The 17,980-nt window shown below is 36.0% G+C and overlaps 1 protein-coding gene across 4 annotated transcripts in view; it reads left to right on the top strand.

Annotated features, from left to right (window-relative positions):
* ZNF277 (zinc finger protein 277) overlaps positions 1-17,632 on the top strand; it is a 144,942-nt gene extending 127,310 nt beyond the window's left edge. For 2 of the 4 annotated variants that reach the window (XM_032275678.1, XM_032275676.1), the window contains exons 6-12: positions 1,066-1,176; positions 3,154-3,286; positions 9,224-9,291; positions 10,867-10,963; positions 12,989-13,031; positions 14,011-14,185; positions 15,741-16,620. In XM_032275678.1, the coding sequence (XP_032131569.1) occupies positions 1,066-1,176; positions 3,154-3,286; positions 9,224-9,291; positions 10,867-10,963; positions 12,989-13,031; positions 14,011-14,185; positions 15,741-15,927 (814 nt within the window). In that variant the 3' untranslated portion in view covers positions 15,928-16,620. Of the gene's footprint in view, positions 1-1,065; positions 1,177-3,153; positions 3,287-9,223; positions 9,292-10,866; positions 10,964-12,988; positions 13,032-14,010; positions 14,186-15,740 lie in introns of all 4 variants that reach the window. The other 2 variants (XM_032275675.1, XM_032275677.1) reach the window with 2 other exon arrangements.
* Positions 17,633-17,980: the final 348 nt, after the last annotated feature.

Below are 17,980 nucleotides of genomic sequence, written 5' to 3'. Positions count from 1 at the left end.
TTTATTTCACTTTCTCAAGGGGAAAAAAAAAAACACTAAAAACATTTTTAGGGGGACCAGGTAGGTGTCTAAATAATCTAGATAAAACCACATAATATGTCACTATGCATAATCAGTCTATCAATGCTCTATCAATGGTACTTATACTGACCATGCATAGTCAGTCTATCCATGGTACTTATACAGATATATCCAAAATGGCCACCTTTATTTTATGAACTAAATTTGTGATAAAGGCTCTGTAGAACATATTATACAAATATACTTTTTTGCTATGTAAAAGTTATATAATTACACTTGTCCTTTTCTGTATAAATTAATCAAGAAGTTAGTCATTGTGTTTGCAGGTTATCACAGCCCTTGCATGCAATTAGACCTATTAACTGTGGGTTCCAGGTCACTGTCGAGTGATACACTGGCTAAATGCCTCTGATCTTAGGTCATAGCACGTCATATTTCTGTTAGGCAGTTGCTTCTTACTCTTCTCCATGATGAGTTGGAAAAGTAAAAGAAACACAATTAATTTAATGGTTTAAAGCAGTGATCCCCAACCTTTTGGGCACCAGGAACAAGTTTCAGAATGAAAGTATTTTACCTCAGATAATCAGGCATTAGATTTTCATAAGGAGTGCACAACCTAGATCCCTCTCATGCACAGTTTACAATAGGGTTTGTATTCCTTTGAGAATCTAATGCCACCACTGATCTGAGGCAGAGCGCAGATGGTAATGCTCGCTTGCCCGCTTCTCACCGCTTTCTGTGCAGCCTGGTTCCTAACAGGCCATGCACCGATACTCCTGGTTTAAAGAACAGAACCTGATTCTTCTGTGGAGTGTAGCCAAACGATAGATAGTAGAACAAACTTTGACATCCCTTTACAGAACTAATGTGACTGTGTATACTTACATACTTTATAATGTTACTCTTTAATAGCTAAAATGTTTGTGTTAGTGTTTAGTACTTGCTTATACCTCTAATTAGCGTTTTTATTATGTGAATGCTATCAACCCAGATGTGTTCTTAGATGATTTGTGAATAATCCTAGTTGCTCAAATTTCTTCCTAGATCTGTTCTTTTGAACCACATGGCCAGAGAACATGCTTTCAACATTGGATTGCCTGACAACATTGTAAACTGCAATGAATTTTTGTGTACATTACAGAAAAAGCTTGACAAGTAGGTACTGATTTATGAAACACTGCCTAAAGCTACTTTAATCTTGGACTCTGTTGTGAATTTTTTAACATTTAATAGTCAGAGTAATTAAGAAGTGGGAATTTCCCATTTCCGAGGAATTCACATTTTGTACGACAGTCCTTATTTTGTCTAAATCATATTGCCTTTTGGTGTTTTTTAAATTTTTTAAATATACCATGTCATATACACCAAACAATATACATATCATACAGCATATACCATATAGGATATGAAGAATATACTCACTGCCTAGTCTACGAAATAGAACATTGTTAATTCCTTTGAATCTCCCTGTGTGCTTTTCCTTATTAGATTTCCCCAGAAACCACTATTCTTAATTTTGGAATTGCAATTCCTTTACTTTTCACTGTAACTTCTCTATATATTTAATAAGGTAAATATACTGTCAAATGATGGTATAGTATTTAATTTTGTGTGAAACATAGCATACTGCTTGTATTCTTCTGTCTTTTGGTTTTCATTCATGTTTTTATATAATATAATACTCTTATTTCCTCAAGGTCATATTCTAGCTACCTTGGCAACCATATCTAGAGCTTAGCCTGTTGAAAAAGGAAGAAAATTCTTTAGGTCAAGAAAATGACTTTCAAAAATGCATCCACTTTTCTTTCTAGGAAAGGGTCCAAGATTTTTTCTTTCAGAACCCCATTTTTTTTGTTGTTTAAGTAAAATACTAACAAATGTGATGCCTCAACCCACAACATTTAGAGCAACAACATTAAAAGAAAAGACATACATAGCAAGTGATACAGATTAATTATAAAAAATTCTTAACTTAAATTCTGATATCAACACTATGTTAAATTGAGTCCCTTCACCCTTTTGTTAAATGACTATTTATAAAATAAGACCAGATGTGTCTTCTAGCAAGATTAGCAATAATGAATATCTATAATCAGCTTATCATTCATAAATTTTCTACTATAAAAGAATATACTACAAAAGGATATTCTTATACCCTGGAATATATTCTTTGGCATACAAAATTGATGAAAAGGTATTTAGTAGAGATAAAAACAAATTCAAAATTGAAACAGTAACAGATTGCAACCATTTGAGAGTTTCCCATGTAAAAGATACTAGACTCCATGTGGCTCCACAAAATAGAACTCTCTACTTGTTGCTGAGTAGCAGTTTTAATACATGTTGTATCAATTGTCAGGCTTAGTATGAGGAAGACCTTTTGTTAGTAATCTGCTCAAAACTGGTAATCACTGCCTCATTAAGCAATAAATGCCCAGTCAGTGGAAATATTCAAGCAGAAGGTATATGAGGATTATATGGTGGTAACAGCTACTGTTTATCTTATTCATATACATGAATCAATACCTAGCACAGTTCATCATGCACAGTAAGTGCTCAATAAATAAATAAATATATATATATATATATATATATATGAAATTTTCATTTAAAAATCTCTAAAATGTTGATATTATCTTCAGTTTAGAAATCAAAAAATGGCAACAGAGAAGGCAAGTAACTTTACCAAGTCCCACATCTAGCTGGCACTGGAGCAAGAAATTAAACCCTGCAGATCAGCTCACAAGATATCCTAAACCATGTATGAATTATTATATACAATGGGTGCAGTAAGTGCAATTCATCATAATTATTTGAAGAACATACCTACATACTTACTTTAGAATAGGTAATTCAGTTAGTGAAGGACCAAAACAATTTTTGGATATTACCTATCTTTGTCACAGTCGTAACTAAATAGCCAAGTTGGCCAACTTAGCTAACTACAAAATACTCCATAGTATGCACTCTGCAAAGCCAAATGAGTAAAGTGAGGGGGGATTCTGACAAGGATGGTATATCCCATTTGAAGGTTCTGTGTGACCTAAAGTGAATAAATACAAAACTCAATAAAGGATTATTGCAGCAACTGTACAAGAGACTTGTTTATCAGTGTTTGTGTATTTCTTTTAGTTTGCAGTGCTTGTACTGTGAGAAGACCTTCAGGGACAAAAATACACTTAAAGATCACATGAGGAAAAAACAACATCGTAAGATTAATCCTAAGAACAGAGAATATGATCGATTTTATGTAATCAATTATTTGGTAAGGCTTTCTTTTCACAATTTAAAACTTGATTGCAGTACTGCAAACAGAATCTCTCTAAGGACCAACAATATTTGAATAAGTAATTAATGCAAAGGTCAAAATGTAATTGAGGGATACATTCAAGTGGTGATTAGCTTTAAAATGGTTAGAGTACAAGACATTTCATTTGATTTGTCTTTTATTTGACAGTGTTTATGTAGTAAAAATGTCATGTCTCTACAACTCATAGTCATCTTGACCCCCCCCTGCCAAAATGCAGCATTTGAGTACCCCCATTTATGTAATACCTTTTATTCTGGGGCCAGAGACTCTTTTTTTTTTTTTTTTAATCTGTTTTTCTTGATACAGAGTCTAGCTCTGTCGCCCAGGCTGGAGTGCAGTGGCACAATCTCGGCTCACTACAACCTCTGCCTCCTGGAATCAAGCAATTCTCCTGCCTCAGCCTCCCCAGTAGCTGGGATTACAGGTGAACACCACCACACCTGGCTAATTTTTATATTTTTAGTAGAGACGAGGTTTTACCATGTTGGCCAGACCTGTCTCGAACTCCTGACCTCTGGTGATCTGCCCACCTTGGCCTCCCAAACTGCTGGCATTATAGGTGTGAGCCACCTCACTTGGCCAGAGAGACTTCTATGTTCTACTCAAAAAAAAAAAAAAAAAAAAAAAAAAAAAACATTGAGTACTGGATATGGTAGCTGCTCTGCAAAATAATATTTTAAAAACAGTCTCTTTGCTCTTTCCCTTTCACCCCTACAAAAGTGTGTATCTTCATAATTCTCTGCAGTCAGCTTTCTTTTAAGGGAAGTTTCAAGAAACCCAAACCATTTTACTATGGAAGGAGACTTTTATTTGTTTGGCTTGTAGGGTAGACTAACCAGGTTACCAAGGCAAGGATTTTAAATGCATTGAAAGTTCTCCTTGCCCAGAAAACTCAATGCCATTTGCTGGACTCTGTAGATTTCAAGAAAAAGCATTCAGATGGAGACAGTGGGAGATGGGGGAGAGGCATTTAGAAATATGGGAGGGGATTTTTGATAGACCACAATGACTGGGGAGTCTTCCTGGGCCTGCCTTCAAACTACTGAGTTTTTAAAAATATATATGACAAAGGAGGGAAACTACTCATATAAAAGACACAGTTAAGTAACTCTCCAAAGGAATTAGAAGAAAAATTGAGAGTTCTGTTTTGAATGGGCATTTTTCTGAAGCAAATGGAAAATTTTTTTTCCTCTCAATGTAAATGAATTAAAACCTAAACCCACTGGTCACAAAAGACTAATTGAATATAATCAGGCTTTGTATCTGTTGGATAGATGCAAGCATATCCTGATTTATTTTGGAAATCTCTGCTTTAGGGTGGAATTTTGTCTGTTCTAACTAATCCTTGTAGTGTTAAAATAAAATTCCCCTTGAGAAGCAAGTTTAACATGTGTTTGAAGATTGACTCTAAGAGGTTGCTATGGTTTTCTACAAATGTTTTACAACCCACTAAAGGCAAATGTACCCTCTGAGCCCGTCAGTCTTTTCTTGAAATCACTTGATCGTTACTTCCTAGAGCAAATGCTGCTTCAGGACCCTGCCCAATCTAATAGGGAGTGGACTTCAGTGCTAGCTCTAAGAAATATTCAGCTACAGCAGCAAGCTATGGGAGCAATTTAATAGTTCTTCCTTCTGTGGCTCTTTTAAAACTAACATTCAAGAGCTTGAGACTAGAGGAACATTATATAGCTGGAGGTTTTTACCTTTTAGAGGAGACTTCAAAGGATTTGCTCACTCTTATTCTGCCAGCACTTTTGGAAAGGTATGATACTTCATTTCCTGGGCATCAAGTAGGGTAGCCGTCAAAACTGAAATCATCTGCCAAGGCCAGCCATCTCTAGAGGAGCATGCTAGATTGTACCATTCACACAGGGCACAGAATTGATTTGGTGTGGATCACAGATGAAGAGAAGCGTTTCAAGAGAAAGTAAGGGCTTTCATAACATATAAAATGAAAATCAAATTAGAACTTTAGAGTCTTATCAATAGAAGTCCTTTTTTTTTTAACTAGCAGCTATTTGAATACGTATCTGCAGGCAGTATACTAGGTGTTTATATTAAGTTATTGAATTTAAGTCACATTTCTATGACACAGGTATTATCATTAAGCCTCTTATAGGTAAGGAGAGTGGGGCACAGAGAGGTTGAGTAAGTTTTCGAAGGTTGTATAGCTAGGACAAGTTACTTATCCTCTGTATCAGTCTCTTTCATTTTTACAATTGAGACAATACTAGTACCTATATCTTATGCTTTGGGGTGGGTATTCTGATCAGGTACTAGTTATGAGTTCATAATGATCTATTCACCCACCCTTGCCTGTTCTCTTTTGTAATAAACTAAAAAGTGAGCCAAGGTCAAAGTAAAGCTGACTTTAATCAGCACTTTAAGGCTGTCCTCCACAATCTTAGTCTTCCTAGGCTTCCAATTCCTATTCCTATTCCCTATTTTTATTCCCTATTCCTATGTGGAATTTCCTGCTGAGGTAAATAATCAAAAGCTGTAAGAATGATTAACAAAAAAGAAAACCTAAAATGTGTTATGATGCTTTAGCATTATTAAAATGATGTAAACACCTTTGAAAAGGAGTGAAGAAGACTGTTGGCTTCACTGAAGGTATATACATGCCCTAAACTAGAGGGGTGCTTACCAGAGCTACCAGCCTTGATAACATTCTAGGAATAGTTGAAGGAATATTGTCATAAATTAAAAGCATAATAATATATAGAATGAGTGTGTAAAAAACTGTTCCAAATACTAACAGAGTATAGAGAAAAATAAAGGCCAGTGTCTTCTCAGTATCGTTTTAGTATTATTTCAGACCTCATTAAAGAATAATATTTAATATGATGAACTCGAATATTAAATAACATGAAGAATAAATTCTAAAATTTTACTTAAGCAATGAATAATGACAATATATTATTTATAAAAAAAAAAAGAAGAAGAAGAAAGATATTTTCTTGTTATCCCTTTGCGAGAAAAGGCTGACATGAGTGTGGGCGAAAGATAGAATTGTTATTAGTAGTCAGTGTTTATACATCTAATTTTATTGACTTCATATATTCTACCTACATTTGAGTGCCTTCCAGGTACCAGATGCTAAAAGAGAAAGAAAAAATACTGTAGATAGAAAGGCTGATTTGAGTCACTACTTTCAAAGAGTTCAGAAGTCAATATGGCTGACCACCATGAACCCTTTGTAATGTTATATGGAAAGTCAGCATTTGACCTCTCCTGTAGCAGATACGTGCAGTCATTGAGGCATTCACACACAGAGCTCCGCACCTCCACTTCAAACGCCATAGACTCTGCCAGCACAGCAGTGATGGGAGCATCCAGGATATCCGTGGCAGGATACACTGTAATAGGCAGGACAGCCAATGGACAGAGAGGCTTCTTTTGGCTTTCTGAGCTCAGCAAATTGACAAGTTCCACTTTCCTTCTTAGGTGAGATAATTTCTGTGCTTAATAATTTATATCAGTTTCTGAATATAACAGACTTACAAAAACATTAAGTCTTTTGCATAGTCTGAATTATCTACTTCAAATTCTTGCTTCATTTTCTTACAGACAAAAGAGTTCAGCAGGTAGTGAGGATGAGTCAGGGACAAGGTGCCAGTTAATTTCACATTCAGAGAACCCTGCCTTAGAGAGCAACAGACTGCTTAGCATCATCGAGGCTTCAGCTACACATTCCTACGATGCTCATGTTTCAAACCCTGAGTTTTCCTAAAGGGAATTGGTTTTGCCATGATTTTTATCATTCTTTGATTTAAATATTTTTATTCTTAAAGTACACAAAGCCACTATAAAAAAAAAAAGTAGGCTTTTAACTGATTTTTCATCATTTTTTATATTTCTCTCTAGTGAAATTATTTACACTTCAAACATTTCTGTTTCTGTTTTTGATGGAGTTTTTTGTAAGCACATGTAAAGTGAGTATGTATTAGGCAGAAGTGTGATGGGTGAAGGAGATCTTTTTTTTTCTTTTCCATGTTTTTTTCCACCCTCTTATTGTTCATGTACCATCTGATGCAGGGATTTGAGGGGGTGTTTGAACATCTTTACTCATATGCCTTCCAAACTTTGTTTTTTCACATTCTTTGCTTTCCTGACATGATTCATTAGCAGGCACAGTGTCTTAATTAGAGAGTTATGTGGTTTTTTTTTTTTTTTGGACTTATTTTTATAATAAGTCATATCTTTAACTGTAACCAAAGCAGAGCACTCTAGGAAACTGGGCCACTGTCACATGCAAATTGCTTATTTCCTAATATACTAATAAACATGGGCATTCATTTTCCTCTCAAGTGAAATGAGTGGTTAATGCTGAATGGCCTAGATAAATCTCTACATATTGTACCAAACACTGAGGAACTTGCAAAATAATGCTTCGAGTTTAGAAGTTTAACAGTGGAAGTTAATTTTTGTTACTTTTGGCTCAAAATATTCATTGATAAGCAACATTTGTCCTTATCATTCAGAATGATCAAATCACAGAAGGCCCATACTTCAATAATAGCTTGTAGCAAAAAAAGCATGACCTTAAGTCCAAGTACAGAAAAACCAAGTAAGGCATGAAAGATTTAATTCATTACCAAACTTCCTAATAAGCATCCTGTCGGCAGAGTTGAGGCTGTTTCTGGTGTTCTGTAATGAGGTTCAGACACTTCATGATGACTCTGGGAAGTACATTATAGAGTCCGAGTACATTATAGAGTACATTATAACCAGCTCTAATGACATTATGATAGATTTCTGTGTATCTAAATGTATGAATCATTTAGCTGATAAGACAATGACAGCTTCAAAACCTCTCATTAAGTTGATGAATGATGGATTTTCTTTCTCCCCTGAATCATAGCGGCACTCATAGTTCTTTGTTTTTAGCTAAATGAATATCTTTATTTGGAGGAAAAAAGGTTCATAATTGAGTGAATTTTGGTTGTGTTTTCCCAAAAGAAGGATATTGACCAACAAAGCTATCTGTGCTTGTAGCATGTCAGGTGGGCTTGATCCTAACCGTAGTTTTGCTGCTTAAAAACATATCCATTGGTGTTCCTGCATCTCTCGTTGCAACACTGTCTGCTTTTGCATGGCACAATGGGAAGACTGGGAAGAAGACAGGGCAAGAAGAGAGGAAGAAGTGGCCCAAGGGAAACAAAAGAAATGACTGCGCCAAAATAAATCGTTCCTACTCATCACTCCATAAAGTTTTGCTAACGCTATGACTAGGCTTGCCAGACATAGCCCAAGAAAAGTGAACTTTTCCACTTATGGTAAGGGATAAAAGAGATTTGGATAGGTACTAAAGCACCTACTCAAGCCTAGTACTATTTCTTTATAGACAGTAACTCACTCATTTAATCACCTTAAAAAAACCTTTTGAGGTAGAATCTCAATTGACCTCAAATGTATTTTTTTTTTTTTTTTTTTTTTTTTTAGTTCTAACGAGTTGAATTCAACCTTCTAATTCAACTCAAAAAATAATTTATAGTAATAGTACCCACTGTATGCCAGTCTCTGGAAATATAACAATGAACAAAGGCCATTAGAATCCCAGAGATTCTAATACACATTCAGGGTTGAGAAACACTGGTTCAAATTTAAGAGAAAAGAACTTGATTGAAAGGATATTGCTGTTTCTCCAAAAATTATGTTATTAAGTTTTCAACTTTGTATTGCTTTTGCACTGTCATTAAGTCAAAAAAGTTGTTGAATCAAACCATTATAAGTTGTGGACTGTCCGTATATCCTATTTGTACTGTTTCAAAACCATTTGAACAACGTGGTTTTTGTTTATTTTTTGGCTTTGATTTTTTTCGCACTTCTACTTACTCTCTCCCTTCTCTTTCCCCCAATCTCTCTCATCCTATTGTTCTTCCTACAAAGGAACTTGGAAAATCATGGGAAGAAGTTCAGTTGGAAGATGATCGGGAGTTGCTGGACCATCAGGAAGAGTAAGACTTGTTATTGCTGCTAATTAATTGTAGTATTTCATGAGTAAGAAAACAATGCTTTAGTTTGGTTTAAATTATGAAGAGGGACTATAAAAAGAAAAAATAGGAAAAATAGGAAAAAAAATATGAAAAAATAAGAAAAATGCATCCCTTCATGTAATGTGGCAAAAACTTGAATTTGAAATAACTTTGACATAAAAATTCCTCAAGACACTGTTATTACAATTAAATTAAAGCTATTAATTGAACACACAAATAATATACAATTCAGAGAAAAATACATTCTGAAGTGCTTTGCATGCTGAGTTGGTGCTTAGACCTTGAAGTGATATGATCTTTGACCTCTCCGTGTTGCTGTCATTGGAATAGAGAATATAACTGCATTGAAGTTAATCCTGTTCTGTGTTCAGGCCATTGATGACTAACTTTAAACATTCACAGCTTCTTTGCTTGAAATTATAAGCTTGAGAAATGTTCTTCTCAACCTAAAACGTTTCCTTACTTTTCATCTTCTTTTCAGTCAACGCTTTTTGGCCTTTTTTCTCTTCAGGATTTTGAATTATTATTATTTTAATGGTGAAGTAAAACCCAAAGGTAGAGAGCTGCCTTTTGTTGAATTTTCTTGATGCGTAAAGAATCACACAGAATCTTCCAGACTGAAATGAAAACGTCTTTCCCATTAAGACATACTAGTTGGAATATTTAATGGGTGAATGTTGAAGTTTTAATGACACAAAAGGTTATAAATAGTAAGTCATGACCTGGGCCAGGAATGGCGATTGCCTCCTAGATGGATAGGATTAAGAAAAATGTTTCCTGTTTTCTAATAGGGAAGCTTCTGTGTGAATTGGGTTAGGTTGATCTTGAGAGTCTTATCACTGTTCGTTTCTGAGCTTGCCATGAGAAATTCTCTCATCTGAGTTTCAATGGGTGTTCCTCATCTCTGCAGCCCTTCCCTACCATCAGTTTTCCTGATTTGGGAATGATAAGAACTTGACAGTATTTCAAAAAGTAAATGCAAGGAGCAGGGAAAGTGGTAAAAGGGATCCTGTATCCTTTTTGAGTTCCCTATCTCCACCAGATTTAACGCTTGCCCAATTTAAAATGATAAGTATTTCCCTCATGAGAGAGATATGGTTTGCCTTTTTAAAATACACCATGTGTCGTGCAGAAACACTTTCCAAGCATCACACCTCACAGCGTGTGCACTCGGTGGCTGTGTTTAATGAGAGAGGGCATCACATTTTCCGATATGTCTCCTTTGCAAATTAAAGTTCATTGTCTCACGACAACATTCCTCTGACTCTAGACTGAGATAGCTATCCAGAAGAATGGCAAATAGGAGAAAATGGAGTGGCACCTGTTCACTATTTATATTAATTTCATGGTGCTGCTTTGAATTTCAAAAGCTCTATCAGAGACTCATAATATGATGTGACAGTCTTTACCAAAATGTCAGAGTTGAAAGAGATTGGCAGGGTTTCTTAGGAGGGAGACAGTGATACCAAGTCACTGTGCAGTATATTCTCTTAATGAAGGGAATCTCCATATTTCATCTTTTCTTTTTTAATCCAGTGACTGGTCTGACTGGGAAGAACACCCTGCCTTTGCTGTCTGCTTATTTTGTGAAAAGCAAGCAGAAACAATTGAGAAATTGTATGTCCACATGGAGGTAAGATACCTGTATTTATTTGAATTTTGTTTTATTCTGACAGGAGAAAGCTGGTAATTGCTGTACCCTCATCTGCTTATATTGTAGTTTTTCAATCATTATTCCAAACAGAAGAGACAGACTAGGGCTGTCAGGGAGAACCACAGCTCAGGGCAGTTTAGTTGGTACAGTTGACTCGACCTGAGTGAGCTGTTAGTGTGAGATTTCTCAGACCACTGATGCCATCTCACCCTTTAGATGCTTACAAGATCATTCTAGCTCGGAAGGTGGAACAGGTTCTGAGTCTTTTTTCCAGTGCTTCTTGTGCTGGTGAATAGGAGAATAAAAAGGGAGAACATTGCCATTTACAAAGCCCCTGGAGGAATGGTAAAAAGGAGGGTGAGTAGAGAGGGTCTAGGGCATGATCCTACAGTTCCTTCAGGTACCAGGATTTGGAGAGAAGAAAATAGGGAACTTTCTAGTGTGCGCTTTCCCTTCGGGATGCCATTTTTATGTTATAGTGAAGCTTGGAGCTAGCAGTTCTAGACCTTTTTCACCTCAGCAGACCTGAGAGAGGACACACACACTACACATCTGATCCTTAGCTACGACAAGGGTGATAGGGAAAGTGAACATCTAATGATTCATGACAGTATTGCAGCTTGTGGGCAGAGGGGTGATTATAAGAGAAAAATATTACTGGACAATTCTGATATTTCTTCCTCTTCCTCCTGCAGCCACCTCTGCTCATAGTGAACTGTATTCTCCACTTTCACTCACTTTCACCTCATCCTTATTCAAAAATACTGTTCTTAGTTTAGTACAATAAGGACCTAGAAAGTGCACAAAAGAACATAAGCATTTACCCCAATTTTAGTTTTTCTGAAACAGGTTCCCACTAGTATGTGTGTATAATTTCCTGTGTTAGATTTAATTCATAATATCTTAATGTCTTTGGATTGAAGGCAGCCTTAGTATGCCTATCCTATGTAGGGATTACCTTCTCAGCATCCTTGACAGGTGTCCTTAACCTCTGCTTAGTCACTTTCAGTGGTAACATATCACGAATTCCTAATCATCCTGCATATGATGCTACACTAAATGCCATCCCATTGAGTTAAATGATTTTTATCCTCTGTGAGATTGTAGGTTAAAACATTTACACAGACAGACAATTGCAGGTGTCAAACAAGAAAAAAAATAAGCCTGCATTGTGAAAATCAAAAGTAAGTATGATGTATGGGAAGGTATGACTGATGAGAAACCTTCAGGTTTAAACAGAGTATTTATAGACAGCAAAAAATGAAAAGCAGAATTTGTAAAAATTACCTATCTGCTTGTGGGGCAATAAACCTATATCCATAATTCTAGTCCAAAAGCATAGTACAATAGAAGGTATCTTACCTATACTTTTATCCCACAACAGAATGCATACATAGACTTCTACATTTTTAGAAGGCTGCAAAAGTGCATACATTGTAAATTGTAAAAACTATAGATATAAACTCTGAGCAATTACAATGTTGTTGTTTGAGAGGGAGTCTCACTGTGTCACCCCCGCAGGAGTGCAGTGACATGATTTCAGCTCACTGCAAACTCTGTCTGCTGAGGTTGAGCGATTCTCGTGCCTCCGCCTTCTGAGTAGCCAGGATTATAGGCACCCACCACCATCCCCAGCTAATTTTTGTGTTTTTAGTAGAGACGAGGTTTTGTCATGTTGGCCAGGCTGGTCTTGAAGTCCTGGCCCCAGGTGATCTGCCGCCTCAGTCTCCCAAAATGCTGGAATTAGGCATAAGCCACCACACCCAACCCAATTATAATATTTTAACTGATTGACATGACTTGTTTGGACTATGCTTTAAAAAGAAGTTGGGTGTGGAAGGAAGTAGTTAGAAGACTTCCAAAGCAGAAGACGCCAAACTCAGACTGAGTTTCTAAACTGCTCAAACTTCTGTGAATAAGCTGTTTGTAACTTCAGCCTAATTATTTAATCTTCAAAGATTAAATAATTCATATGCTTACAGATGTATTCATTCCTTTTTTTAGGATGCACACGAATTTGATCTTCTCAAAGTAAAGTCAGAACTTGGTAAGTTTGATTCAGAAGTTTTTTTTCTGTGATGCTTCACTTTTTGTAAACCAACCTGTAAACTATGCCTATGTTCTGTAGCTATGATTGGAGAGTGTACCACCAAAATATGTCTCTCTATAGATGGTCTTGACAGAACGCTCTGTGAAGCAGTGATGCTCAACCATAATAGTCAAATATGGTTTTTGATTTCATATACTCCTTCTTCCTACATATATAAGTACTTCAAATGAAATATGTTAGTGGTTAATAATATATCATAAATTGGAGGGGGCTAGTAGTATATGGATTTTTATGTCAAACTAGAGTTCAGATTCCAGCTCCAGTACTTACTGGTTATATGACATTGGGCCTCAGGTCAGAAAAAATGTTATAAGGAGTGAATAATAGGGTAAACACCTACTGCACTGTTGGGCAGTATAGCTAGGATTGTTTGTTATAGGTATATCCGGTTGTATCATTCTCAGTATCACAACAATAGAAGAATTTGGGGCGTTAAGACATGAATAAAGTACTGACTCGCTAATAGATCCAAGATAGTAAAAAGCTCACTTGTCACATCTCAGCTCAGTCACTGCTCTCCTAGGTCCTTGGATGTGTTACTTTGCTGCTTTTATAGACATGTATATACATTGTATATGTAATTAGCCTAGTAGTCAAGAACATGGTCTTTGCAGCTGACAGCTATTTATGTGACCTTAGGCAGTTTTCTAATATGTAATGTAGGTATGATACTACCTGTCTGATAGGGTTTTGTGAAGATTAAATGTATTAATACATGGAAAATGATTAGTATAGTGCCTAGCCCATAAGCCCTCTGTAAGTATGGGCTGTTATTATTTGGTATATGTTATGATTTATAATTGCACTACCTCTTCAGGTTGGTTAATAAAGATAAGTGGCTCCTTTAAGAAATTATAACAGTGCAAAGAATGGGTCTGAGCAGTTGTCTAATGATTCTGTATTCTGTCATTTTCAGGATTAAATTTCTATCAACAAGTGAAACTGGTCAATTTTATTCGGAGGCAAGTTCACCAGTGCAGATGTTATGGCTGTCATGTGAAGTTCAAATCCAAAGCAGACTTAAGAACTCACATGGAAGAAACTAAACACACTTCACTTCTCCCTGATAGAAAGACGTGGGATCAACTGGAGTACGTACTGCAAAACCACATGTGCACTTCTTTGCTCCAACTCTTTTATGTTGTCCCTTAATTTAATTTCTTTAAACTTACAGAAAAAAGGAATACATATTTATTATAAAAAGTATACATCAGTATAGTGTGGGGAAAAACATAAAAGCCGTCAAAATGCTTATTTTTAAAATAATTCCCCTCTTACAAATGAAACCAAATATTTATCAGTATTTGTGGTGTGGAGATAGATACATTTGTAGAGAGGTGAAGTAGCTGCAGATTTTTAAATTATATTTTGTTAACAAAATATGGTAAATATTTTTCTATAGCTAGTATCCATCTGTTGTATCCTTTCCAATGGTTGCCAAATATCTCATTGTATGGATATAATCTGATCTGTTAGATACCTAGGCTGTAAGTATTAGGGCTGCCAGACTCCCTAGAAACAGGTTATACTTACAACCTATATAAGTAAAGTATAAATAATGTAAGTATAAATGTAAGTATGAATAATGATACAGTGAATATCTATGTCTAAATTTTACCACACTTATCTAATTATGTCATTAAACTGAGCTCCTAGAAATAAAATTACCATGTCAGAGTTTGCACACTGCTAGGACTTTTGATATATATTTTTTATAGTGGCACTTTAAAAACGTTAAGCAGCTGGTCATTTGTTGTTGGATTCCCAAGTATCCTTTGCCAGACCCTTCTGGACTGGTTCCCAAGCATCCTTTGCCAGAACCTTCTGGACTGGTTCTCACGTCATTCTGGATAACCTCAGTTGAGGACTCCTATGAGAGGCTGTGGGTTTCTAGCTGCCCAGAGCTCCTTCTATTCTTAGACACTGTTAAGTCAGGTCCCCCAGAACTTTAACCAGAATGTTCTAGTTTTTCTCCTTCAGAAAATCCCATACTTGTGAAGGTACCCTGTTCTTATAATACTTCTTATATAAATTAAAATCCTTAGTAGGATTCCAAAAGTAACTCCAAAGGGTGTTCCAAGAAGGAACCAGAATAACAAACTTTATAGTCCATAAATCTTTTCTTTTGTGATTACCTAGAAAGAAGGAACAAGTAATGATTGGGCTGGAAAACAAAACACAAGGGAGAACTTACTATTCTCGAGTATTAAGAATTTGTGTTTGAAAAAATCACTATATTTGAACTTTGTTAACTTATAAAGAAGAATTAGAAATGACATCTTTCTCATTTCTTTGAGTAGAAATGAGAAAGATGTCATTTTTAGCTTCATATGAGGAGGTATATCCACCAACTAGAGCTACCCACTGCTGGGGTCGGCTGCCTTTGACGATAGTGTGTTTCTTATCATGATAGATTATCAAGCAGTGGCTAAGAGGCCAGCAGGCAAGGATTTGGTAAGATTGATGTCAACCAGTAAAAGTCAAAGTGAAAGCAACTCAGAAATTGTCTCCAATATAGCCTTTGCAAAATGCTATGAAATTGTTGGCAAGGAAACCTAGCAAAATTACAGTGAATGTGTACATTCAGCTGCCTGGACAAAGTATTAGTTTGGTAATTTAATACTATGTATCTGTGGTTGTTTTCAGGTATTATTTTCCAACCTATGAAAATGACACTCTCCTGTGTACACTGTCTGACAGTGAAAGTGACCTGACAGCTCAAGAACAAAATGAAGATGTTCCCATCATCAGTGAAGATACATCTAAACTGTATGCTTTGAAACAAAGCAGTATTTTGAACCAGTTGCTACTACAAGAGTGCTTGAAAAACTAGAAGAAACTACCACAGAAGCAATTTTTCATGTTTTTCTCCTATGAGACAGACATGAAAGAAAAATTTAAATTTGAACATCAGCAAAGGATTAGTCCTTCGTGAAATAAACTTTTCAAAAATGAATGTTGTTTTCAAAAAATAAAGTAGAAAAATGCACTTACTAAGAACTACATAAAAAATGAAGTAGGAAAATAAGATGAAGACTTTGTAATTTGGCTGTAAAGTTTTATTGTGTGATCATCTTAAGTGATCTCCTTTCATTAAACTCATAATTATCCATAGAAGGATATGCCAATTACAAAGAAATGAAATGTTCAGATTATTTATAAACCTGATTTTTTCAATCAGTAGTTTCAGTCTCCTCCCCAAGGATCTTATTCATCCAACAAGTTGCAAAATTTGAATATCCTTTTTGTACTGTATTGGGAGAGCTGTAAATGTAGTGACCAACAGAAAAGCCATAGAAGAAAGAAGAAATGGTCAAAGACCTGGGTAATATGCAAATTGGCCATTATATTAGAACAATCAAGAGCTGACTGTATTATCATTACTGCTTTCTGCCTAGGGTTGCCAGACTCCCTAGAAATAGACATCAAGCCAGTTAATTCACTTTTCCCTGAAATGTGTGTATCACTGACAGATAAATACTTTTTTGAAAACATAACCACAATACCATTATAACACCTAAAAAAAATTAACATTAACTTAATATTGTCTGTTTTCAGTTTTCCCCACTTGTTTCAAAATGTATGTTTACAATATTATCCATTTCATTATTGATAAATATTGTGTGCCTCCTGATAAGATGCACTGAGGACAGCAGAACATCACTTTTGTAGATTTATACCAAAAATGCATATCTTGTATATAATGAAGAAACAGTCAAATCCAACTTTGAGGCTGGGCACGGTAGCTCATACCTGTTATCCCAGCACTTTTGGAAGCCATGGCGGGCGGATCACCTGATGTCAGGAGTTTAAAATCAGCCTGGCCAACATGGCAAAACCCTGTCTCTACCAAAAATACACAGATTAGCCAAGCATGGTGTCATGCACCTATAGTCCCAGCTACTCAGGAGGCTGAAACACGAAAATCTCTTGAACCCAGGAGGCAAAGGTTGTGGTGAGCCTAGATCATGCCACTGCACTCCAGCCTGGGCAACAGAGCAAGACTCTGTCTCAAGAAAAGGAAAAAAAAAATCCAAGTTTGAAGGACATTCTACAAAATAATTGGCCTTTACTCTTCAAAAATCTTAAGATCATAAAAAAACAAAGACTGAAAAACTATTTCAGATTAAAGGTGGCTAAAGATAGCATAGCATGATCCTGGATTGGATGCTGGACCAAGAAAAAAAAGTTTTTCCTTTGCTACAAAAGACATTAGCAGGATAGTTGGCAAAATTAGAATAAGATCTGTAGTAAATGTTATGGTATTCTTAATTTCCAAATTTTGATAACTGTAGTGTGGTTATGTATGAGAATGTCTGTTTTCAGGAAATATTTATATACACTGAAGTATTTAGAGGTAAAGGAACATTTTGTTTGCTATTTACTCCAAAGAAACTAACATGGATATATAGAGAATAGTAAAGTAAACATGACACGATGTTAACATTTAGGGAATCTAGGTAAAAAGTATATGGAGATTCTTTGTACTATGGCAACTTTTCTGAAAGTCTGAAATTATTTCAAAATTAAAAGTTTTTGGCCGGGCGCAGTGGCTCAAGCCTGTAATCCCAGCACTTTGGGAGGCCAAGGCGGGTGGATCACGAGGTCAAGAGATCGAGACCATCCTGGTCAACATGGTGAAACCCCGTCTCTACTAAAAAATACAAAAAATTAGCTGGACATGGTGGTGCGTGCCTGTAATCCCAGCTACTCAGGAGGCTGAGGCAGGAGAATTGCCTGAACCCAGGAGGCGGAGGTTGCCGTGAGCCGAGATCGCGCCATTGCACTCCAGCCTGGGTAATATGAGTGAAACTCCATCTCCAAAAAAAAAAAAAAAAAAAATTAAAAGTTTTTTAAAACGTCTTTTTACAATTGGTTTGTTTAAT

Source organism: Sapajus apella, unplaced genomic scaffold, assembly GCF_009761245.1.
Source record: "Sapajus apella isolate SASKATOON/1434 unplaced genomic scaffold, GSC_monkey_1.0 scaffold7, whole genome shotgun sequence".
NCBI lineage: Eukaryota > Metazoa > Chordata > Mammalia > Primates > Cebidae > Sapajus > Sapajus apella.
The sequence above is the reverse complement of the archived record's forward strand: the minus strand, read 5'-3'. Positions and strand labels throughout refer to the sequence as shown.